The sequence below is a fragment of the Gracilinanus agilis genome, chromosome 1, assembly GCF_016433145.1.
Source record: "Gracilinanus agilis isolate LMUSP501 chromosome 1, AgileGrace, whole genome shotgun sequence".
Classification (NCBI taxonomy): domain Eukaryota; kingdom Metazoa; phylum Chordata; class Mammalia; order Didelphimorphia; family Didelphidae; genus Gracilinanus; species Gracilinanus agilis.
Window position 1 is genome coordinate 622,442,536 of NC_058130.1, and position 26,625 is coordinate 622,469,160.

Sequence of the window (26,625 nt, forward strand, 5' to 3'; positions counted from 1 at the left end):
CAGAAAAGACAGTAATACAGGAGCGACTTTTTAAGCAGACGGGTTGAGTAACATGCCCAGAATTACAAAGCTACATTACAGAATTACAAAGTGTATGAGGCTGGATTTGAACTTTTCTTCTTGTGCCTAGGATCAGAACTGTATCTAATTTGCCCATTAGCTCTGTCCCATGTATAGACATAGATATTCCAAATGGAAATATGGCCAAAAGTTTTTAAATAGATTCCCTTACCACATAGTATGAATGATTGTCTAAATTCAGTCTATTTCTATGACAAAGTAGTAGGAGTCTTAGCTCTAGGACCTACTCTTTTTTGGGGAGGAGTTCAGATCCAGATGCCAGACTTCTTTTTAAAAATAAGTTTTTATTGATGTATTGAATGAAAACACCTATATATAACCTTTATCAAACTGCCACCTTGGGGAGTAGGAAGAGAGGATGGGAGAGAATGAACTTGAATTTTAAAATGTCAGAAAATAATCATCAAAAATTGTTTATATATAAATTTTAAAAAATAAAATAATCAAGTTTTTATTGATACTTTTCTGTTTTTTATTATAATTATCCACTAGTATCAAGGAAAGTGTTTTTTTTTAAATAAGAAGAAGAAGAGGAAAAAAATCAGCACAACTAATGAATGCATTGAAAAATCTGAAAGCATGTGCAATGTTTAAACACCTATGATCCTCCCAATTCCATGCAGGAGTGGATTGTGAGTGTCTTTCCATTTATCTCTTGTATCAAGTCATGCTGATATTTATAATTTTTTACTTTAAAAAATATTTGTTTCTGTGTGATTTCCATTTACATTGTTATAATTATGTATGTTGTATTAGTCCAGTTGCTTCACTCTTCATCAATAGATCTTCCCATGCTTCCTTGTGTTCACATACATTACTTCTTACATAACAATAATATTCCATTATATTCACGTACTATAATTTGTTTAGCCATTCCCCAATCAATGATTATCTGCTTCTTTAAAAATTCTTTATAACAAAAAGTGCTGCTATAAAAAAATTTTTTTTAAACCCTTACCTTCCATCTTGGAGTCAGTACTGTGTATTGGCTCCAAGGCAGAAGAGTGGTAAGGGTAGGCAATGGGGGTCAAGTGACTTGCCCAGGGTCACACACCTGGGAAGTGTTTGAAGGACATATTTGAACATAGAACCTTCCGTCTCTAGGCCTGGCTCTCAATCCACTGAGCTACCCAGCTGCCCCCTGCTATAAATATTTTGATGAATACAAGAACTTTATTTTTATTAATGGCTTACTTGTGATAGTGAACTCTATTGTTCTAGGGATATTGAAAAGTTAGTCCCTTTATTTACATAATTCTAAATTGTTTTCCAATATGCTTATACCATATCACAGCTCCACCAGTGTATCATTGTGCTTAATATTCCCAAACCTTTACAACACTGACTGTTGGCTATTTTTTGGTCATGTTTTCCAATATTCAGGAAAATTTCACGTTGTTTTAGTGTCTGCTTCTCTTTTTATTAATGTTTTGGAAAATTCTTTAATGTGGCTGTGAATATATTGATATTCTTTTCATAATTCTTATCATTCAAATACTTATCTCCTGGAGAATTAGTCATATATATATTTACTGTTTATGTAACTTGAATACCAAATTATTATTAGAGAAATTTGATTTAAAATTTTCTTTTACATTAAACTCCTTCCCCTTCTGATCCTAGGTGTATTGATTTTGTGCAAAAGTTTTTCAGTTTGGGGATAATCAAGGTTAACTATTTTATCTTTTATAATGCCTCAGTCTCCTGTTTAGTTAAGAATACTTCTCCTGAAGGGGGCAGCTGGGTGGCTCAGTGGATTGAGAGCCAAGCCCAGAAACAGGAGGTCCTGGGTTCAAATGTGGCCTAGCTGTGTGACCCTGGGCAAGTCATTTAACCCCCATTGCCTAACCCAGTGATCGACAAACTAGGCCTGCGGGCCAGATGTGGTCCCCTGAAATGTTCTATCTGGCTGCTTGAGATTATTCCTAATATGACGAATACAATGAGTAGGATACAATACAATGAAACTTCAAAAGAGTTGCCTTAGAAACAGACTGAGCATTTCCTTTCCTTTGGCCCCCTCTTTAAAAAGTTTGCCCATCATTGGCCTAGCCCTTACCACTCTTCTGCCTTAGAACCAATACACAGTATTGATTCTAAGACGGAAAGTAAAGTTTAAAATATATATATATATATATTTTTTTTTTTTTAAAGAAGAAGAAAAATACGTCTCCTGGGGTAGGTAGGTGGTTCAGTGGATAGAGAGCCAGGCCTGAAGATGGAAGTTCATGGGTTCAGATTTGGCCCCAGACACTTCCTTATTGTGTGACCCTGCACAAATCACTTAACCTCACTTTCCTAGTCCTTCTTCTATTCTGCCTTAGAACAGATACTTCGCATCTCTTGTAGCTGTGAGAGAAAAGATTATATTATCTGCTTCTCTTCTATTTTTTTACTAGTATGTTCTTTAACATTAAGGTTATATAGCAATTTAGAATATATTGTGGAATATGGTGTAAGATGGCCCCTAGGCCTACTTCTGCTAGTTTGCTTTCCATTTCCCCAACATTTTTATTGAATAAGGAGTTCTTTCCTAAATAATTTATATTTGCCACTTAAAATTGCTTAGTGATTTCTGTTGTTTGATTTTTTTTCCCTTCTAATGTGTTCCATTGATCCTTGTCTATTTTTTAAACTAAAATCAGATGATTTCTGCTTTATATTATAGTTTGAGGGCTAGAAATACTATTCCCGCTTTATATCCTTCAATATTCTAGCTCTTGTTTTTTACTGAATGAATTTTATTTTTATCAAATTAAAAAACATCTTCTTTGTAATTGGTATAACATTAAAACAGTAAATAAGCTTTGATAGTCATTTTCATCATAGTGGCAACAAATATTCCTTCTGCTATTTAAGTTGATTATTTCTGAAAGGAGAAGTTTGTGATTGAATCTATACAGATTTTTTTTGTGTCCTTTAGTATGTTGATCTCCAGATACTTTATGTATTTTGTAGTTATTTGCAATAGGATTTCCCTTTCTGATTACTTCTTGTTTGTTATTATACAGAAATGCTGTTGATTTGTGAATATTTATTTTGTAATCTGCAATTATGCTGATGGTATTCATTGTCTTAGTATCTTTGCTGATTCACTAGAATTTTCTAAGTAAACCATCCATGCTATCAACAGAAATAATTTTTTCTCCCTCCTCTTTACCTACCTTTATGCCTTTAATTTCTGTCTCTTATCTTATTGCAAACATTTCCAAACCTATAAAATAATAGCTGCATGAGTAGGCGTCATTGCTTCATTCTGTGTGTATTGGAAAAGGTTCCAGTGTATTCTTATTGCTTTTGATGCTTTTGGTTTTAGATAAATGCTTTTCAGAACATTTAAAAAAAGATTACTTCTGTACAATATTGAGGCTTTGTACTTATTTTTTTAGCATAAATAAATGTACTTTGAAAGGCTTTTTCGGCATCTATTGATAATCATAGTTTGGGATGTTTTGTTTTTTATGATTAATTATGTTGATTTCCTAATGTTGAACCATCCTTGCTTCCCTGGAATAAATCAAACTTGTTCATAATGAAATATTTTTTAGATAAATTGCTTTAGTCTGCTTGGTGGGATTTTGTTTAAAAATATTTTTGAGTCAGTATTCATTATTGATAAGTTTTCTTTTTTTTAATTTAGTCTTCCCTGGTTTAAGTATTAGGGCTATATTTATTGAATAAAAAGATTCTGGTATGGTGCTTGTTTTCTCAATTTCTGAGAATAATTATGAATTAAGGATACTAATGGTTCTTTACAATTTTGATATGATTTTCCTTTTAATACAGTAGGACCAGGAGGTAGTTTTTTGTTTGTTTGTTTGTTTGTTTTTATTTCTTTACACCTAATTCTACATCCTTTTCTGAGACTAGATTATTTAAGATTTCCATTTGTTCTGATAGTTTAGATAATTTATGTTTTTGAAGATGAATCTTTTTTTATATGTTCTCTCATTTTTGTTAGCATATAACTGTACATAATATTTCTTTTGGTTTTGTTGTGATCTCACTTAGCTCATTTGTTACTTTAATGATCTTATTTTCTTTCTTCAATGTAATTATATTAGCTAAAGGTTATCAATGTTATTAGTCCTTCCAGAGAACCAGCTTTTAGTTTTGTAATTTTGATTTTTTTTCTAATCTCTAATTTTTAACACCTCCAATTTTGTGTTCATTAATCCTCTTTTTCTATTTTGTTAATGTATGTTTGTAGGGATATGATTTCTCCCCTGAGGACTGCTTTAGCTGCATCTCAGAAATTTTGGTATGTTGTTTCATTATAATTTCTTTCCCCAAATAATAATTGTTTCTGTGATTTGTTCTTTCTCCTCATTATTTAGGATGTTACCATTAAGTCTCTATTTGGTCTGTATTTTTTTGTTTATTTTTGTAACCTCTAAACCAATTACTTTTTGTTGTGTTATGGTTTGTAAAGGATGTATTAACATGTAGAAAGTTTTTATTAAAGTTCCATGTGGTGCTGATAAAAATGTATATTCTTTTGTTGTTCTATTTAGAAAATTCCACTAGTCTTTTTAATTTCTCCTGCAATTTGTTTAATTCTATAGTTTTCCATTTGTTTATCTTTCTGTGGTTGCTCATTGTTGTTCAGTCATTTCAGTTATTTAACTTTTTGTGACCCACTTTGTGACTGGCTTACCATTTCTTTCTCCAGCTGTTTTTAGAGATAAGAAAACTGAAGCAAACAGGGTTAAGTGACTCAACCAGAGTCACACAGCTAGTAAGAGTCTGAAGCCAGATTTGAAGTTAGGAAAATGAGTTCCTGACTTCAATCTTGGTACTCTGTCCACTGTGCCACTCATCTGAAAGAGGATATTGAAGTCTCATGTCACTATTTTCTGCCTCTGTCTTTGTATTTCAGTTAATGTTTCCTTTATGAATTGGGATAGTAAGACTTTTGAAATGTATGTTTTATTACTGGCATTGGTTTATTGTTTGATTCTTTTGACTAAGTTGCCTTACTTATTTCTTTCTTTGTTTTTACTTTTTCAAATGACAAGATTGTAACTCTTACTTTTTTGGATCTGCTTCACATGGTAAATAATTTCCCCATCCCCTCAGTTTTATTTTGTGTATGTCTGTGTCTTTTAAGTGTGCTTCTTCTAAGCAACAGATGGTAGGGTTTTGTTTTTTTAACCACTCTGTCAGTCTTTCTTTTTTATATGATTAATTCATTTATATCTCATTGTTTATGAGAGTTCTGCTTCTGTTTTCCTTTATTTGTCTCTAATATTGGTTTTTCTTTTCAAATTATTTCCCTTCTCTTGTAACTACAATACCATGTGTCTTCAGTTACTTAATCTTTTTAAAGGTGCCTTTCTTTACACACACTCTTTTCTCACTCCTTCCCTTCATTCTCCTTTTCTTCTTGGAATTTTGTTCATTAATGACTTTTTCTTACTGTTTTTATCTAGTTATTCATTGTTCTCCTTTTTTTACCCTTATAGTCAAGTGAATTCTACCTTCCTCTCCTCCCCTTTAATTCGTTCTGCCTGTTAATTTTTTAAATTTCATATTTTGCATTCCTTTTCCTATGGGTAGTTTGGTGGCACAGTGCATAGAGTGCCAGGTCAGGAGTCAAGGAAGACTTCCTGATTTCAAATTTAGCCTTAGACACTTACTGCCTCCCTGGGCAAATTATTTAACTTTGCCTGAGTTTCCTCATTTATAAAATGAGCTAGAGAAAGAAATGGCAAAATCCTAAATATGGTCAAAACAGAGTTGGACTGAACAACAACAAATCTCTTTTCAGAGCAGATTTTTCTTACTTTTTTATTATCCATCTCTGATGTCTATTCTAGACCTTTATTGTCTGATTTATTACCTATTATTAACTGGTTCCTTTCTATTTTTTGTATTCTTCATGAAATCAAAACTTTGGAGGTTTTCATCCCTTCTTGGCAGTGTCTACCACTGCCTTGTAGAAGTTTCCCCTTAGATTCCCATTTTCCATTTTGCCTCAACCCCAGAACAGTGCCAGTTCTTGCAGGTGACATATCCTCTAGGTCCCTGATTATACTGTTGACTATGATCTCCATCCTCTTTCTGGTTACATTCTTTCACCATCTGCCTCAGAATCTCCTTCCAGGTCTATGCTCTTAATTTTTTTTTTTTTTAAGATTTAAATATTTTATTTTTTTAGAAAAATTTTCCATGGTTACATGACTCATATTTTTACTTTTCCTTTCACCCCTCCTTCATCTACCCCCCCATAGCCAACGTGCATTTCCACTGACTTCAACATGTGTCATCAATCAAGATTTATTTACATATTACTGATAGTTGAATTGGTGTGGTCCTTTTGAGTCTACATCCCCAATCATGTCCACCTCAACCCTTGTGTTCAAGCAGTTGCTTTTCTTCTGTGTTTCCACTCCTGCAGTTTTTCCTCTGAATGTGGTAGTGTTCTTTTCCATAAATCCCTCAGAATTGTCCTGGGTCATTGCATTGCTGCTAGTACAGAAGTCCATTACATTCTATTTTACCACAGTGTATCCATCTCTGTGTACAATGTTCTTCTGGCTCTGCTCCTTTCAATCTGCATCAATTCCTGGAGGTCTTTCCAGTTCACATGGAATTTCTCTAGTTTATTATTCCTTTGAGCACAGTAGTATTCCATCACCAGCATATCAGGTCTATGCTCTCTGTTCCGGCAGGAATCTCTCTGCCCCCTTCCCCCCAAATAATGAACAAGTGCTTTTAAATTTCCCAAACCACAATCAGCATGAAGGTCCCCATCTTCCTTAACAGAAGTTTACTTTTTACCTAAGGGAGCATTTATCTGTGCATTTCCCTACCACCACCCAAACAAGACTCTTTACCCTGCCTTATTTTAAGTTCTTTCTTCTTCTTCACCCAATCCCCTAGAGCCTCTTCTTTCATGAGAGACCATAGGAATCATAGTTGCCTCATTGCTGGGCCTCAGTTTGACCTAGGCATATCACACAGTCTCTTTTATCTTCTTGCTTCCCTTTCTCTCTCATTCATCATCCTATTTTTTAATGTTGTTGTCATTCAGTCATTTCAATTGTATCTATTTGTGGCACCATTTGGGGAGTTTCAAGGCAAAGATACTGGCATAATTTGTCATTTTCTTCTCTAGCTCATTTTACAGATGAGGAACTAAGGCAAACAGGATTAAGTGACTTGCTCAGGGTCACACAGCTACTAAGTGTCTAAGTCCAGATTTGTACTCAGGATGATGTCTTCCTGTTTCTAACCCAGTTCTCTACCCACTATGCCACCTCACTGCCCTATTTTGTAATGTAGTCTAAATTTTAAAAAATTGATTTACCTGTAGGTGAAATATTAGAAAGTTCTATCCATAATTCTCCAAGTCCGTCCTCACCTATTCTGACTCCATATAATTTCAGTCTTTACCAAGATCTCCTCCTGTACATTTGGAAAGCAAACTCTTGCAAGTCTCCCTGTTGTCACTTTTCTCTCTATCCTTGGATAGCATACAGTGGATGCTGCATATTTTCACCCCTCCTGCATTTCTGTTTTCTGTGGTATTCAAGGACTAAGTTATTTCTTCAGGTTTTTTTTTAAAGAATCTTTTAAAATAATGTTTCTATATTGAATGACTATCTTTTTTCATTTATAGTCAAGCTTAGTTTTTGCAGGCTAGGTAACCTTGGGCACCATTTTTCTTTGGATCACATTATTTCATTTCCTCTTGTGTTTTCTAATGAGTCCAAACTAGTCTTGGGTTATTCACATTACCTTTCCTTTGTATTTGAAGATTTCTCCTGGTTACTTCTAGAATTTGTTGTTTCTGAATTGAATTGTTAAATTTAACCACTGTGTGTCTTAGAGTTTGTAGCCTTGAGCATTTTTCTGGAGGTGAAGGTAACCTATGATTCTTTCTTTTCATATTTTGTTTTCTATGTTTAAAGTTTCTGGACAATTTTCTTATATTATTTCTTGCATTATAATGTTCTAGTTTTTTGAATTGTCATTTTCTTTTGGGAGACCTTTAATCTTTCAATTGTTTCTGTTTGTCCTGACTTCTGGATCCTTAGTCTTTGCTTGGATAGAGATTACATTTTTTTTAATTTTACTGTTTTTTTGGTTCTCTTCTTCTAAATCATCCTTCACTTCTGTATACTTGCATTCTCAAACTGTTCTCTCTTTTGTGTCTCTGATGAAACTTGTCATTACATATAACAGTTTTTCAATTGCATCAATTATTTTTATTGTGCAGGCCATAAATCTTCATCTTAAAATTTTCACTTTTTAAAAAAAAAAAATTCTCACTTCTTTTTTAAACCACTGAAACAAGGTGTGCTTCCATATTCCCCTTGAATTTAATAGGGAATTCATGGTCCTCTGTCTCATCAAATGTTGGATCATTTTCCTTTGTTTTGTAGCATTTTTTCATATATGTCTCAACTTGTTTACTACATCTAGAGGACACATTTTCTACTACCATTGATATTTTCCCTGTTAATTTATCTGCTTATTTTTAATTTTAAGTTTTCTTCTTGAAATCTGAGATCATTTCACTCTTTTTTTCCTTATATTTATTACTCTATTACTTTCTGTCTCTCCTCCCCCTTATGATCATTTCCCTGGGGGCTAGATCTTAAAAAGTCACAGTCTCTTCTCATGTTGAGCAATTTATGGTACACTAGTCTATGCCTTAAGCAACTTTTGCAGGAACAGAACTAGCCTTAAGTGATGCTTGCCTCTTTCCTTCAGCCATCCCCTACAAAATTTGCAGGCCCATTCTTTCTAATTTCCCTAGTCAGGGACTTCATACTACTGTCACATTCGTGCCCTCTATAGGTTGGGATGATTTCCGTCATTTGGATTTTGCATCTCTGGAGCTTTGGGGGTTGAGATGGGATTGAGTTCTATATTAAGGTGTGTGGAGTGGAATTCTGGGGGCACTCATTCCCCCATGATTCACTCTAATGAGCAAACAGGAGCTTGATGCTGGCTGAGTTCACATGGCTTTATTCGGAGGCATGAGGTGTGGGGTTGGGGGTGTGGGCAAGGGTGAGGGTACACTGCCTGGGGAGAGGCAGTATCCTGGGTGGGGAGGCAAGGGTGAGAGAGAGAGAGTGGCTCCACAGCCTGAGAGTCTTCAGAGGTAGTGGGCACAGATGCTCAGATTTACTCAGCTGTTTCCATCTTCCTCTTCTCTCCTGAAATATATTCCTCCTGGGCTTGCTGGAGTAATTCGTCAAGGGTTTTATTATCCATTCGTCTATCTTAGTTTTTTCCCATATGTCTGGCCATGAATTTGTGACAAAATAGCTCTTTAATAGGGTTTGTCCATCAGGCTCAGTCATCTACTACAGAATACTTGCTAAATGCCTCTCTTAATCTGTGTATAAACTCAGTCAGAATTTCATCCTTTCTCTGTTTGATTACATAAACTTTGTTCATATTTTGACTCTGAGGTACTGCTTTCCTTATCCCTTGGATGATCATCTTTCTAAGATCTCTCATATTTGTTTGGTGAGTAGGCCCATTATTATTCCAGCCAGGGTCTCTTATAGGCTATTTGGCCTCCCCATTGGGACCTCCTTCCTCCTCTAGGTGTCCACTGTCCCATTCTCTTATTGCTGCTTTTCTAATCTGACCACTTTCTTCCTTAGTAAATAATTGCTTCATAACTGCCATTGTCTCTGGCCATGAATATAAATTTGGATCTAAAAATTGATCCTAACTTGATTAGCAACACCCACAGGATCTTCTAACAGAAATCGCATGTCCTTTTTAAAGTTCTGAACCTCAGAGGCACTGAGAGGGGTGCTAATATATCCTAGCCCCTGTCCTACTGTCACTTCTCTGGGTGGATACTGTTTAACATGTCCTCTAAAAGGGAAATTCATCTGGTCCTCTAGTAATCTCTTAACTTCTCTATTTACCTGTTCAGAGAGGTCTGGTAGAGGAGTAGTTGTTGCCTTTGCTTCTGCTCTTGGTTTTGGCAATGGGGGAGTCGATGGAACTATTGGTGCCACAGGAGGCACTAATACTGGCTCAGGTTCTATTTGAGGTGCTGATGCTGGCACAGGAGACACAGGAAGAGCAGGTGGCATTTGGGGAACAGGAGGAATAATACAGATACAGGGGAGGGAGAGACTCTAATCATTAGATTAGATGGGTCCCAAGTCTTTGTCTCTTCCTGTGATTCTTTTTCCTTCTCTGCTACAGTAACTGTTACAGCCAATGCTCTGTCCCCTTCTGCCTTTTCTCTCATCACCAGGATAGAACTCTGGCTGACAAAATGCAGTATATGCTATCTCTCTATCATTTGTAAATTTTCTCCTGTTAACAGCCTTATTTAGGTTCTTGTTTGCCCACAGGGTGTGGGTCTGTATGTCAGTCTCCAGACCTGCCCACTGAAAACAGCAATACTCAATGAATGTGCCTGGGTCAAAGTGTTCATATAGAGGGGAATTTTTCTAAGCATTCAATTGAGCCCTTAAAGGATTATCCCTAGGAATTGTGTTCAGTTCTCTCTTATATGGATCTATATCCTCTATTTTGGACTTCTTTTTCCTCTGGGGTGATGCTTTTTTGCCCCATTTTTCTGTCTTGAAATTTTTAATCTTGCTTTCTTTTCAGGCATACCTTAACTTGGTGGCCTGCTTAAGACTGTCCTATCTCTTGTCATTTTTCTCTTGTTGCTTCAAAAACTAAAAGGGTTTTTACTTTTCAGTTGCTGGCTCCCTATCTACCTCTATTTTGCTCTTTGAGCAAATAAACTCTCACCCTTTTGGAAGCACAATTTATTCCCTTATCCCATGTAGCTTTTCAGGACCTTGTCCCACCTACCAATATCATTACACTTTCATCTTCAAACTTCCCTAATTAGAAATTCCATTTCTACTGACTTGTCTCTTTCTCTGAAGCTCCATACACATACACAAGCTCTTCATCCCATTCTCAGCTATTCCCTCACAGAGTTACAGAACTATGATAATAAGGACTCCCCAGTTTGTTTCACTTGGTCTTAAAAAGTCTCCTGGACTCTGCCAGTCAGTTATTCAAGCTGTATTCATTCACACACAAGCTTAGAGAGAGAGGACACCTCCCTCCAAAGGGTTGCTATTCATACTCACGCAAAATAAATGATCTCTACATTAGAAGTGTTGGCTCTGGTCTTTTCTCTGGCATCTCTCATTCCCTGTCTGCCTTCTTGCTTGTGGGGTTTTTTAGAAGCATATAGAAGGACTCCAATTTTCCCATATGGGTAAACTGAGGCACTCCTATTGTTCTAGAATCCAGGGCACACCCCCACCTGTGTAGAGTGGAATTCTGGGGGGGCTCATTCCTCCATGAATCACTCTAATGAGCAGACAGGAGACTTGATGCTGACAGAGTTCACCTGACTTTATTCAGAGGAGTTGTGGGGGAGGCCAAGGGTGAAGGAACACTGCCTGGGGAGAGACAGTATCCTCACAGCGGAAGGGAGGATACCTAAGGGTGAGAGAGAGGAGTCGCTCCACAGTCTGAAAATCCTCAGAAGTAGTGGGCACAGATACCCACATTTACTCAGAATTTATAGGGTTACACAGTGCTATCTCCTCTTTCCCATCATCTGAACATTTCTTTATCTTGTCCTTTCCTTCTTCCGCCTTAATCTTTCCCATCCTTTATTCTCTTAGCGCTTTTGTATATTTCTCTATCTTGTTCTATCTTCCTTCTATCCTCCTCAATCTTTCCCAACACTTCTGAGTGTAACATGAAATACTGTCTTATCCTATCCTCTATCAACATTTTCAAATATATGGGAATATTCTTTAGGTTTGCAGTTTTTCAGTTGAATCAGATTTTGTTATAATATTCCTCAGGTACCAACATTCACGCTATAACATTTCTTAATCAAAGTTATGACTTCTAAGTTTTGAGATTTCTCTCATAGAAATTAGAACATTCGAACTTCTTCCTAAAAGAAAGAGGGGATTTCTCTTAGCCACTTTTGAAAAAGTATGTCAAAGGTCTATACTAATATGGGTGTATGTATGTATGGATGTATACATATGTACATATATGTATATATAAAGCTGTCTGAGGAGGGGGATTCTTCTACAATTCAAAAGGAGAGATTGCTATCTCCTAGTAGAGGGCACCTAACTTCACTAATTTTTCTATAGGAAGTTGCCAATCTATGATTACTAATACTAAATCAATGCATCCTGGGGAATAAAGTGAAATTTCACCCCACACAAAGGCCAGACATATGCCTGTCCTCTTCTCTATATTTCTTTGCTCTATTGCAGAAATTTTTACAGCACAGAATCTTGCTGTGGTGTTAGCCACTGAAGCCCCAGCAAATTTCTGTAGTATAGAAGCCAAATCTCTGGCACTAGAAAGAGGGAGAGGAATCAAAGGGTGTGGTTGAATTTTATTGCAAGCTGGTATGTTGGTTACTTGGGTTGTGTGTTCCTTGCTGTTGATAGCGTGGTGGGGGGGAGGGGTGTGTCCAAAGGGATCAAGGCCCATGTTGGCCTTGAATGTGGAGGTTCCAAGGTTCTTTCCTTATGGTATTCTCTCTCTATAGAACACTGCCAGGCAGGGACTAGGTTAAAAAAGATAAACATAAAGGACAGATTCTGGTCTACTAGTGCCATTTGAATGCAACCCAATTCTGACTTTGAAGCCAACCAAAGAAGTTCCTTTTTATTTTGTGGTTAGTAGAACAGAACCATTTGCAGAATAAGTATGCTCTCAGAATTTCTTAAGTTTTCTTCATATGGTCTTACTTCAGTTTTGATCTTTGAGAAATGAACTACAGACCAGACCAGAAAATGGTTATTTTCTAAATAGCTACCAAACAACTTTGGGATTTGGGGTTTTCCCCAGTTTTGAAACCTCAAACCTTGCAACCCTTTGACTTGAAGGAGAAAGTAATAGAGACAGTTCAGGAGCAAAGTCATTGTCTCCTATGCCTACTCACACCATTTTTTTGGCCCTTCCATATGTATATACAGCCAGTCAAAGCTTCAGAGTGGTTTGAGGCATGACTTTATACAGTTTTTGCTTATTTATGAGCATGTGTACGTTCTCAGGAGAATGTAAACCTTCTTCTTGAGTGTATGAATTTCATCATTTTTATATGAATATTCATAGTACTGAGCATAATGCTTGCCACATTATAGGACCTTAAGCTGTATAATTCATTGATTGATATGCATAGACCAATAATTTTCAGTCTTAAAAATGGTGCTTTTGAAAGGTATTGTTCATCTTTAATTTTGTCATGAATTTATTTCTACCAAATTCTTGTAGTTTCGGTTAAAAATGGATTTTTATATATCAGTACAGCTTTTTGTTTCCAATTTCTTGTCATTTGGCAAAGAGGAAAAATGAATGACAATCTCATGATTCCCATGTTTTCTAATAAAATACTTTTCCTATAGAAAATATTTTCTTAGAAAATGTGACCGATTTTACATGCACCACCAACTCCACTTAAGTTCATGGTCAGACATTTTCTGGAGTTTTTTAATGACCGTAGAACATTTTTTAGGCGATATATTGAATATAGACATGGAGACAGTGTAATATAGAGGAAAGTGCTAGCTCTTCAGGCAGGAGTTAGAGGAACTCAGTTAAAATATTGACTCGTCTACTTATCTGTGTGAGCCATTTTATAAACTCTTTGAAACATAGTTCCTTATATGTAAAATAAATTGGACTAGATGGACTCATATGCCCCTTCTAGCTCTAAATCTATAATCTTATTTGAATTTTTATTTTATTTTATGAAAAAAGGAGCCTATCCTCTTAGTTATATATATAGTCTCAGCTTAGTTTGGCTTAAAAGAGTTCAAATAATATGTTGTAGTAAATATTACTCAAATATATATTTTGTGACAAGTGAATACATTCTCTTTTTAAAAATAGGCTAAAACTGAATACTAGGAAATGGCCACAGCTTCACCACGGTCTGATACTAGTAATAACCAGAATAGAAGATCACAGCTTCAGGTGACTGGTAAGTTAACTATATTTATAACTATTTGTTTAGAATTTATAATTGTCAGTTTAAATTTGATTCTGTTTGATTGATAACATAACCCTTAGAGTCTATGGGATATTCAGGGAAAACTGGTAACTGATGTGAGGGCTTGCCTGAGCCATTTTATTTCTAGGCTATTTTCCTCCTTTGGTGTCCATCTACCACCTGGTTCTCACCTGTGACTCCAAGAAGCTGTAGCATTCATAGCAGCCACACTCTGGTAAACTGTCTCAGCAGGCAGGCCAAACCATGCTAAGAGAAACTGATGGGCATGAAACCCTGCCTTGAGTATGTGGAAGGAGCAGCTGAGAACAATTGTTCCAATGGCCATGAAAATGGCTGAAGCAGACAAGAGGCCAAGGACATTCACTGCATTCTGAGCCATCTCCTCTCACCTCAACTTGTGGTTGTAAGAGATTGAAAGTGATGACTTTGTGCAATTCTGCCTCATTTAAATACAATTTATGTGAGAGTCAAAAGACATCACAGTAATAAGAAAGTTAGCACAGCTCTTGGTATATAGTAGGTATTGCTATCATTCTCTGACTTTTTGTCTTAGGATCCCTTTACACTCTCAAAAATTATTGAGGACCCCAAAGAGATTTTGTTTGTGAATTATAGTTATTGATGCTGGCCATTATTAGAAATTAAATCTGATAACTATTTTGAAATAGTTATTCATTTTAAAACCATAACCCATATTATATGGTTAACATAAATATTTAAAAACAAAAAACAACTCTTCTAGAACAAAAACTCCCCAAAATTTAGTGACAAGAGTGGCATTATTTTACATATTTTTGCAAATCTTTTTAATGTCTTGCTTAATTGAAGACAGCTGGATTCTCAGAGCTGTTTTTGCATTCAATCTGTTGTGATATGTTTTGGTTGAAGTATATGAAGAAAATCTGCTTTCCCAGATAGATATGTAATTTGGTATTTTTAATAGGCAAAAAATGTCTTATGATTTTTTAGAAAATACTTTTGACCTTGCATATTCCCTGAAAGAGTGACAGGAACTCTAAAAAGTTCAAAGATCATACTTTGAGAAACAGTACTTTGATAGAGTTTGTCGCAGACAGAATAAAGGCTATCAGATCTCTTGTTCTGGGCATGATGCATATATTAATGTATTTGTTGTTCAGAAGTGTGACTCTTCCTCACCCCATTTGGGGTTTTCTTGGCAAAGATACTGAAGAAGTTTGCCATTTCCTTCTTTAGCTCATTTTACCGATGAAGAAACTGAGGCAAAGTTAAATGACTTGCCCAGGGTTATACAACTAGTAAGTGGTCTGAGACTAGATTCAAACTTGGGTCTTCCTGACTCCAGGCCAGACGCACTATCTAGTGTGTCACCAAGCTGCCCCAGGTATGTAGCCTATGATCAAATTGACAGATAGCATGCTATAGTAGTATAGTGGATAGATGGTTGGTCTTAATGTCAAAAAGACTTAGCCTCAAGTTCTATCTCTGACCATGTGTGACCATGAATATGTCATGTCACTTAACATCTAGGTAGTGCCCCAGGGAAACTATAAGTTACAGATGCGTTACTGTTCTGCATGAATGGAAAGTTAAGAAAATTATGTATGAAACCATAAACTTGTATTAAGTATAGTTTTAAAATATGTATATTAATCTCACTCAACATTCACTCACCTAACAAAGTTATTATCATTGTGTTTTTTTAGATGTATCTTTTTTTTTAAATTTAAACATTAATAATCATTTTTAACATGGTTACATGATTCATGCTCCTACTTTCCCCTTCACCCCCCGCACTCCCCCCACCCATGGCCGATGCACATTTCCACTGGTTTTGTCATGTGTCCTTGATCAAGACCTATTTCCAAATTGTTGGTGGTTGCATTGGTGTGGTAGTTTCGAGTCTACATCCCCAATCATGTCCACCCCGACCCATGCATTCAAGCAGTTGCTTTTCTTATATGTTTCCTCTCCTGCAGTTCTTCCTCTGAATGTAGGTAGCGTTCTTTACCATAAATCCCTCAGAGCTGTCTTGTGTCATTGCATTGCTGCTGGTACAGAAGTCCATTACATTCAATTTTACCACAGTATATCAGTGTCTGTGTACAATGTTCTTCTGGCTCTGCTCCTTTCGCTCTGCATCTGTTCCCGGAGGTCTCTCCAGTTCGCCTGGAACTCCTCCAGTTTATTATTTCTTTTAGCACAATAGTATTCCATCACCCGTATATACCACAGTTTGTTCAGCCATTCCCCAATTGAAGGACATACCCTCCTTTTCCAGTTTGTTGCCACCACAAAAAGCACAGCTATAAATATTTTTGTACAAGTCTGTTTATCTATGATCTCTTTGGGATATAAACCCAACAATGGTATGGCTGGATCAAAGGGCAGGCATTCTTTTATAGCCCTTTGAGCATGATTCCAAATTGCCAGCCAGAATGGCTGGATCAGTTCACAACTCCACCAGCAATGCATTAATGTCCCAAATTTGTCACATCCCCTCCAACATTCATTACTCTCCCCTTCTTTTATTTTAGCCAGTCTGCTAGGTGTGAGGTGATACCTCAGAGTTGTTTTGATTTGCATTTCTCTAATTATTAGAGATTTGGAACACTTTCTCATGTACTTATTGATACTTTTGATTTCTTTACCTGAAAATTGCCTGTTCATATCTCTTGCCCATTTATCAATTGGGGAATGGCTTGATTTTTTATACAATTGCTTTAACTCCTTGTATATTTGAGTAATTAGACCCCTGTCAGAGTTTTTCGTTATAAAGATTTTTTTCCCAATTTGTTGTTTCCCTTCTGATTTTGACTACATTGTTTTTGTTTGTACAAAAGCTTTTTAGTTTAATATAATCAAAACCATTTAATTTACATTTTGTAATTTTCTCTAACTCTTGCTTGGTTTTAAAAAGTCTTTCCTTTCCCAGAGTTCTGACAAGTATACTATTCTGTGTTCACTTAACTTATTTATAGTTTCCCTCTCTATATTCAAGTCGTTCACCCATTCTGAATTTATCTTGGTGTAGGGTGTGAGATGTTGATCTAGACCTAATCTCTCCCATATTGTTTTCCAAATTTCCCAGCAGTTTTTGTCAAATAGTGGATTCATGTCCCAAAAGTTGGGCTCTTTGGGTTTATCATACACTTTCTTGCTGGTGTCATTTACCCCAAGTCTATTCCACTGATCCTTCCTTCTATCTCTTAGCCAGTACCATATTGTTGTTTTTTTTTAAACCCTTGTACTTCGGTATATTGTCTCATAGGTGGAAGATTGGTAAGGGTGGGCAGTGGGGGTCAAGTGACTTGCCCAGGGTCACACAGCTGGGAAGTGGCTGAGGCCGGGTTTGAACCTAGGACCTCCTGTCTCTAGGCCTGACTCTCACTCCACTGAGCTACCCAGCTGCCCCCTAGTACCATATTGTTTTGATGACTGCTGCTTTATAGTATAGTTTAATATCTGGTACTGCTAGGCCCCCTTCCTTCACATTTTTTTTTTCATTATTTCCCTTGATATTCTTGATCTTTTGTTATTCCAAATGAAATTTGTTATAGTTTTTTCTAATTCAATAAAGAAGTTTTTTGGTAGCTTGATAGGTATGGCGCTAAATAGGTAAATTAATTTGGGTAGAATTGTCATTTTTATTATGTTAGCTCGTCTTACCCATGAGCTATCATTGTGTTTTAATTGCTTAGTAGTAATTTGGAGCATTTTTTCCTTTATGTCTTTCACTGATATTATTGTGTATGACCATTGTGCCTCTGAGCAGGTAGTCTTAGGATTTGGTACGGCAAGTAGATTTCTTCCTCTGATCTTGTGTGTGGTTTCTGACTGGATCTTATACTATTTGGGAACCAGGATTTAGAGCAGGGGTCTGCAACCTTTTTGGCCGTGAGAGCCATAAATGCCACGTTTTTTAAAATGTAATTTCGTGAGAGCCGTACAGTGCTCACAGTTGCATGGTCCTGTAACAGCGCCTGAAAAAAAAATGGACTTTATGGCTCCTGCAGAAAGAGCCATATCTGACCCTCAAAAGAGCCAGATATGGCTCGAGAGCCATACGTTGCCAACCCCTGATTTAGAGTATGGTCAAAAGGGAGCTGAGAAATAATTATCTTCCCTGTAGATGCAACATCAATTACTTCATGACTGAGTGTAAATTTTTATCCGCATGTCAGTATCTTTGTGGCAGTTTACAATATAGAAATACCTCAATAGCAAAAGAATAAAGGCCAAAATTTGAATAGAATTTATGTTGTTGTTCATTTGTTTTAGTCATGTTCTACTCTTTGTGACCCCTTGTGGGGTTTTCATGGCAAAGATACTGGACTGGTTTACCATTTCCTTTTCCAGATCATTTTATAAATGAAGAAACTGAGGCAAACAGGATTAAGTGACTTGCCCAGGGTCACACACCTGGTAAGGCCAGATTTGATCTCAGGAAGATGTCTTCTTGACTCTAAACCTGGTGTTCTATCCACTCTACCACTTACCTGGCCCCTTGAAGAGAATATTGTTCGAAGGGCAGGTAGGTAGCACAGTCAATAGAGTGCCAGGCCTGGAGAATGGAAAATCTAGATTCAGATCTCACCTAAGGTAATTGCTAGTTGTGTGACCCTGGGCAAGTCACTTAACCCCAAATGCTTAGCTCTACCACCCTTCTGCCTTAGAATCTATAAAGATAGAAGATATGGGTTTGTTTTTTATATATATATAACTCTTACCTCCCACCTTAGAATCAGTATTATATATTGGTTCCATAGCAGAAGAGTGGCAAGGACTAGGCAATGGGGGTTAAGTGACTTGCCCAAGGTCACACAGCTAGGAAGTATCTTGAGGCCATATTTGAACCTAGGACCTCCTGCCTTTAGGCCTGGCTCTCAATCCACTTTGCTACCCAGCTGCCCCCTGATTGTTTTTTGTTGTTCTTGTTTGTTTTAAGACAGAGAATATTGCTTGCAATCTGGTTAACTAAAAAGGAATTTGTAATTTTAGTGAACTGGAAATTCAGTACTATTTGAGAGTATGATGTGACAGTTAAGAAAATTAGATGGTTTAAACCTGTGTTATGAATCTTGGTCTAGAGAGCTAGTAATAATATCAAAGTGTTCTCTATCTAAATCATACCTCAAATATTGTACTCATTTATGGGTGCCATATTTATGGAAGGACATTGACAAACTTGATAAGGTGTCTTGAGAAAGTCAAGCAGGATGGTAAGATTTCTTAAGTTTCTACCATTTTCCAGTTAATTGAAGAAGATATGGATGTTAACTTGGAGAAGAAAAGACTTAGGGAGGATATGTTAGGTAACTTTTAGTAAAGAAGCCAGAAAGGTGAGCCAGATGGGATCTCTGGTGGTAGGTATTGGGAAGTAAGTTAAATAGAATGAAGACGGTAGTGGCTGAAGCAGCTAGCTTCCTTAGAGTAGGAAGTGGGGATTCTAAGATGAACTGGTCTTGAGGGATCTGTTGCCTAGACATTACAACAGTATTTCAAAATTTATAGTACAGTTTGGTTTTTAGTATTTTTTTTTTGAGGCTTCATACCTTTATTTAAAGGTTTAAACTTGACATTTATGGGCTAAGATGACTGCAGAGTGGAAACAAGAGTCTTATTCTCCTCATCACCGACCAATATAAAGGCCTCAAGGACAAAAATCAAAATCAGATGAGCTCAGGGGCTCTACCATAGGGTGCAGCCTTGAAGGTTGGCAGGGTTTGGGCATTTCCATGCTAGAAGGGTGTAAAATTACTCCTACCAAAGCGTGAGCTAATCACTCCTCCCCCACTCCACTACAGTGCCAGAGTCAGAGTGATGGCAGGGCAATCTCTAGGTTCTTGGGGGGCTGGCTAAGGATGCCATACACTTACCCCTGAGGGCAGCGAGACTTGGTACTCCAGGAGGCGGAGGAATGCAGAGCTTGGGCACAGAGATAGGGCAAAGAGGGGCTTCCCACAGCAGAACGTGGCAGAGGCTGAAAAATAGCCTCAGGGCAAAAACCATTCTGTAGCTCGATACAGAGAAAGCTGCCTACCCTCCTCACTCAGACTTCTGGCTGGGAAGAGAAGAAAAACCAACACAGCAATGGCCAGCAACACCAAAGAACTATAATCTACAACTACCAAAAAAAAAAAAAAAATAAGAAAAAGCCTCTGAAAAATAGCAGACTATAGAGGAGGCAGCAGAGAGTGACAAAAAAGCAAATGCATCCAAACTTTCAAAAAAAAAAATGGAAATTGGTCACAAGCTCTCAAGGTATTCATATTTGAGTTCAAGAACCAGGTAAGAAAGATAGAAGAAACTTGTCAAGAAAAGTAGGAAATAGTTCAAAACAAAAATCACACTTTAAAAGACAGAATCTCCCATTTGGAAAAAGAAGCCCAGACTTCACATGAAGTGATAAGCAAATCGGAGACCAGAATTTACCTACTGGAAGCCATGAAAAGCAGGATAGACCAAACTGAAAAGGAAAATCAAAAGATTATAGCTGAAAACCAGTCTTTAAAGACTAGAATTGGGCAAGTAGAAGCTAGTGATCTCACAAAACAGCAAGAATTTTTTAAAGCAAAGTCAAAAGGATGACAAAATAGAAGGAAACATGAAATATCTCATTGAGAAGATGACAGACCTGGAAAACAGGTCCTGGAGAGACAATTTGAGAATCATAGGTCTACCTGAAAACCTAGAAAAAAAAAACAATTTTGATATCACATTACAAGAAATTTTCCAGAAAACTGTCCTGATATTCTTGAACAAGAGGACAAAATAGACATTGAAAGAGTCCATAGATCACCCTCTACATTAAATCCTCAAAAGACAACCCCCAGGAATGTAATTGCCAAATTCAAGATCTTCCAAGCTAAGGAGAAAATATTGCAAGAAGCCAGAAAGAGACAATTCAGATATCAAGATGCACTAATCAGGACTACATAGGATCTGGCAGCCTCCACACTAAAGGACTACAAGGCTTGGAATATAATATTTAGAAAGGCAAGAGGATTGGGTCTACAACCAAGGATCACCTACCCATCAAAACTGACTATATACTTCCAGGGGAAAGTATGGGCATTTAAGAAAATAGAAGATTTCCAAGTATTTGTGAAGAAAAGACCAGAACTAAATGGAAAATTTGATGTCCAAATACAAAATTCAAGAGAAACATGAAAAGGTAAAGAAGAAAGGGGGGGGAAATTTTTTTTTTGCTCTCAGTGAAATCAGTTCTGAGAGGGAAGAGCAACTAGATCTGTTGGGGTATAGAATTCTATCTTACCCTACAGAGGTGGGGAGTGGGGTGGGGAATACCTAAAGGAAGGAAAAGAGCGGGGGGAGGGAATATAATGACCCTAAAGAAAAATAAGAGGGTAATAAGAAGCGAAGAGGTGGGAAAGGAAGTAAAATAATGGTGGGGATTAGGAGGACTGTTTAAAAGATCTAAATTTAACAAAGGAATATAATACCTTATTAAGGAGATACTGCAAAAAGTTGGTTTAAAAGCACTTTACCAGGTCCCTTTCTATTCATACCTGGTTAGTTAGTTAGCATGCTTTAATTTTTGTTGTCATTCAGTCATTTTTCAGTTGTGTATGAATCTTTGTGAATCCATTTGAGATTTTCTTGGCAAAGATATTGGAGTGATTTACCATTTCCTTTTCCAACTCATTTTACTAATGAAGAAACCTAGAACAGGTCCAAGTGACCCTCTCAGGTTCTCCCAGCCAGCAAGTGCCTAAGGCCAGATTTGGACTCGGAAATTGAATCGTCCTGAATCCAGGCCCAACACTGTATTCACTGTGATACTTTGTGTCCATATTCCATAATATTTATTATTAATTAATATATTAGCAGAAGTAGTTAAGTGGCATGACAGATTAAGTAGTACTCAAAGTCATAAAGTCCCAAATTTGGTTTTAATAATCTTAAGTCATTTAGGGATATGAGTCTATTTTAATTAACAAATGAGTTTGCTTTATTTCTAATGTTGAGATTAGATTAGAGCAGTGATGGAAAACCTGTGACACACATGTCAGCACTGACACGTGTAGCCATTTTTGATGGCATGCAGCTGTATGCATGGCTAAAACATTTGCTGTAGTGTAGACACTCTGTGTACTATAAATGATAATTCTACCTATATTTTAATTACCTATTTAATTTACCTATTTTGGTTTATTAAATGTAGTTATATATTACAATTATACATTTTTGTTATTTAAACTATCACTATTGCAAAATTATGTTTTTTTTTTTCTTGAAGTGATACACCACCCGATTTATGCTTAGTTTTTTGGCAAATTTTGACACACCACCCTCAAAAGGTTGCCCATTACTGATTGAGAAATGTATTAGGATAGATATTAGTAATTTGTGGACATGGGTTAATGATTTGGAGCAGTCTTCCATATGGTTGTTAGTAATTTGCAGTTCTTCCTTCAGAAATATAGCTTTTGGCCTATTTTCTATTGTGATATTGTGTGTGTGTGTGTGTGTGTGTGTGTGTGTGTGTGTATTTGGATGGGGTTCGTAAAATATATGCTTTATTAATTGTCATATTTCTATCAGTTTCTAGTGCCAAACTGAAAAGAAAAAAGAACTGGTTTGGAACAGCTATCTATGCAGAATTATCTGTAGATGGAGAAATTAAGAAAACAGCAAAATCCAGTAGTTCTTCTAATCCAAAGTGGGATGAACAGTTAACCGTGTAAGTATTTTGTTTCAATAACTTGTGTGTATGTAAAACTATTTCACCACCAAATCCTACTCTGTTATCTCATTATGGCATGGAGGTGACTATAGGTTTTCAAAAGTCATTCAAGTAGTACATAAGCTTCAATTTGTTTTATAAGTAATGATGGTAATAGATAATATCTATATAGTGTCTACTATGTGCCAAGCATTTTGCTACATGCTTTTCAATTATTATCTCATTTAATACACACAACAACCCTGGGAGGTAGATTTTATTATTAAACCCCATTTTATAGGTGGTGAAAATAATACAGAGGTGAAGTTGGATTTTTATTCACATCTTCCTGATTCTAGACCTGGTACTCTTATCTACTGTGCCACCCACATGCTCTGAACCATACGGAAAAAGCTTAGAGTATATTCATTGTGATATATTTGGTATTTTCCAGGGACCAATCTGCCTAAGCACAGAGAGGATCATTGCCAGTAGCTAACCACTAGGTGAATAAAGTCTTTGTTGTAGAAACTATAAAAGAATGGCTCATTAGTGGAGTTGATTTTATTGTATCTCCAAAGAAAGCAAGAAATTTAATTTAGGGAAACATTTGCTCATCTTGCCTTGCAGTGCTGTTAATAAGCAAAAGCATAAAGACCACCATGAAGATAGTTGTAGCTTATGTTGTTGAGGAGATACAAAAGCTTTCCAAAGAATAAAAAAAAAAGACTGATGAATTCACAAATTATATATTTAATACTCAGTCACAGATGTAAAAATTGGCAAAAGAGAAGATTTTGAAAAATAAGTTGGAAAATATGACATGATTAAGAAATAAAAGAACCAAAGGCGTAGAAATTTAGAGGCTGTCCAGTTCAGTCTCCTTATTTTACAGATGATCAGATTGAGGCTTAAGGAGTTTAATACTAGGTACTTAATAAATGCCTATTGACTGATTTGACTGATGTATTTTACTCAGTGTGGCCTAGACTAGGCTCCTTACTATGTAAGGAGGAAAGTTCTGGACTTTTTAGTCAGAGCACCTCAAGTAAATCCCATCTTTGCTACTCCTTAACTATGTGACAACTCAGAAACCTCATGAATAAATTTTTGATTGTCATCATCAAATTCCTGAATATTCCAGACCCTATCCATTCAAGAACTGATAGTAAGAAACATCCTTTATTTTGCTCATCCCTTGAACCCTGGCTGGCTTACTTTAGGAATTGGGTACTCTTTCCACTTAGCTTCTCTTTATCCCTCCTTCAATCATCCATGACCTCACCAGAGAAGCAAAATAGTAGAGCTTTCTGTTTATCCCTCCTTCATTCTAGATCACCCTCACCCCATGAAGCAACTAAGTAGGAATAGCAATATAGTTCTTTATATTATTGAATGCTTTGAGTGTCACCAATTATAACCCTTTGTAAGAAATTCAAATTAAGGTTTTGACTAAATATATGAGAATTTTAAGATAATATTTTGGTTGCCAATTTAAAAAAATTATAGCATAAGCCAAAATGACTTTTAGTAGTTTTATTTACAAAAAGGTGAAAGGGGTGAAAGTAGAGAAATATAAAAGAGGGTAGAGAAGATGTCTAGCCTATCCACCCTAAATGTTGTCCCAATCTCTGGGTCAGGGACTTGTTAATCCTCAGGATTAAATTGGGAGGGTTTGTTATTCCTCAGCTGGAGGACTTGATGGTGAAATAAACAGGGGTTCCACCCACACGGCCTCCTTCAAGAGGGGAAAGCCTCTCTGGAACTAATCTCTCCAGAAGCCAGGAAAGGAGCATCATCTTCTCACTCACCCAAGCGATGCTCCAAATGAGAAGATCCAGGAGCAGTTTTACTAGAAGCAGCCCAAGAGCCAGAGTCTCAGGTCGAAGTCCTAAGTCAAAGCTCCAAGCTATAGTCTCAAGATTCAGGTCGAAGACTTCCTTGGACAGGAAGTTCAGGACCTTAAGAGTCCTTTTCCCACACCTCTTCCTGTTTCTTCCTCCACTTTACGGGAGCCAGTTGCAGTCTTTAAATTTGCTTAGCACTGCCCAGGGGTGGTCAGTCGCTTCTGGAATTGTCACCCACTAAATTTAGTAAATGGCTTGGGGACCTCCCCTACTTAGTGTTAAGTAGAGGTGTTTTCAGTTTTTGTTGATTAATTTAAAAATAGACAAGGGAAGAATTAATCCTATCTTTATACCTTCATGTGAGAAGAGGGAGCACCAAGCTTTGTCAATTATTTTTTTAATGTGTTCTTTTCATTATGTTCTTAAATCCTCCCGATTTCACTATCCACTTTTTTCTCCCACCAGTCCCTTAGACATTATATGAATCTATATTTGTTAGGAATAATATTGATATAGATGGATATATTCAAAAGTATTAATAGTTTATTTAAAGCCATATTGGTAATTAAGAAGGCCACGTGCCTGCTAAGATCTAATTCAAATGCCCTGCCATTACCTCTGCCCACCTGGCTTGTTCCACAGGAAAGAGAGAATACCAATCCCAATCTCTCTATTTAAGCTTCTGTTTATGTTGTCTTACTTCACCACGCAAGACAGGAAGTCTGTTGAGTCATGGGAAGTGTAGTTCTCAAGTCCCCTAAGCGTCCACAGGAAGCTTATATCATGGACCTGAATATTAAGACTCAGTGAACCCCAAAGAACCCCAAATTTCCACTAACACATATTTCAAATGAAAGTATATGTAATAAACATTCTTATATATAGCCCTTTTCTATGCCACTTTGCATATAGTAATGCTCATTTTTTCTCTCCATAATTTAAAAAAAGTAGTGGTTGAACTCCATTTTGAAAGGAGAGAAGTATTCTGTGAGGCAGAAGTGAAAAAGTATATTCTAGGCAAGGTAGATAACCAGTGAAAAATATAGGGCCCCTTGTGAGGAAGAGAGAGAAGTCCATTTTTTGGCTATATAGAGTATAGGAAAGAAAATAATATGAGACTAGAAAGATAAGTTGGAGCCACTTTAAAAGCCAGACAAGTTAATATTGTATCCTGAGGTAGTGGAAAGCCACTGGAATTTGTTGAATAGTGTTGAGGGGTGACGAGGCCAAATTTTCACCTAAGAAAAGCTTTCTCAGATGTGTGAAGCATAGATTAGATTAGGGAGAATTTTTAGGCAAGGAGACCAATTAGAAGAACTTTTCAGTTGTCCAAATGAGAGGTTATAAAGCCTTGACCTATGGGGGTAACTATAATTAAAGAGAAGTATGTAAGTGTGATGAAAAGCTTGTGAATATAGAAAACATAAGATTTGACATATAAGAGGGATATGGAGTGAGAGTGAGTGAGGAAGGAGTTGTAGAGAATGCCAAAATTATGAATTTTGGAAACTGTAAAAATGATGGTAACCTTGGGAAAGGGGAAGAAAAAGATAAATTATGTTTTGGACATGTTGATGTCTCTGGGAGATCATTTAAAATATCCAATAGGCTATTGGCAATGTGTCAGTTGGCCTTAGAAGAGAGAGAGATGAGCTGGATATACATAGTACAGTATGTAATGTCTTGCATAATATTTTTCTCTAGCCACATCCACATCCACCCTGTGCACTTACATGTTTATACACACGCACACACGTATACATATACATTGTGTTTAAAGCAGCTACATCTCTTTCCTGAGTTCCACATTTACATCTCCAACTCTCTATTAGATACTTCAAACTGGATATCCTAGAGAAATCTCAGACTCAGCATGTTTAAAACTTAACATTATCTTTACCCTAGAAATCCTCTCCTCATGCCATATTTTATTGTTTCTATGGTCATAACATTTCTCATTTTTGACCTCTTCTCTCTAATCAGTCAGCCACCACTATAAGTCAAGTAGTTAATTTTTTTGGCTA

General features: G+C 36.6%; 1 protein-coding gene across 1 annotated transcript in view; it reads left to right on the forward strand.

The window, feature by feature from the left end:
• Positions 1 to 585: 585 nt before the first annotated feature.
• WWP1 (WW domain containing E3 ubiquitin protein ligase 1) overlaps positions 586 to 26,625 on the forward strand; it is a 112,299-nt gene continuing 86,259 nt past the window's right edge. Inside the window, exons 1-4 of the mRNA XM_044668297.1 lie at positions 586 to 713; positions 4,292 to 4,342; positions 13,966 to 14,056; positions 22,634 to 22,772. Of these exons, the coding sequence (XP_044524232.1) occupies positions 13,987 to 14,056; positions 22,634 to 22,772 (209 nt within the window). The 5' untranslated portion in view covers positions 586 to 713; positions 4,292 to 4,342; positions 13,966 to 13,986. The remainder of the gene's footprint in view (positions 714 to 4,291; positions 4,343 to 13,965; positions 14,057 to 22,633; positions 22,773 to 26,625) is intronic.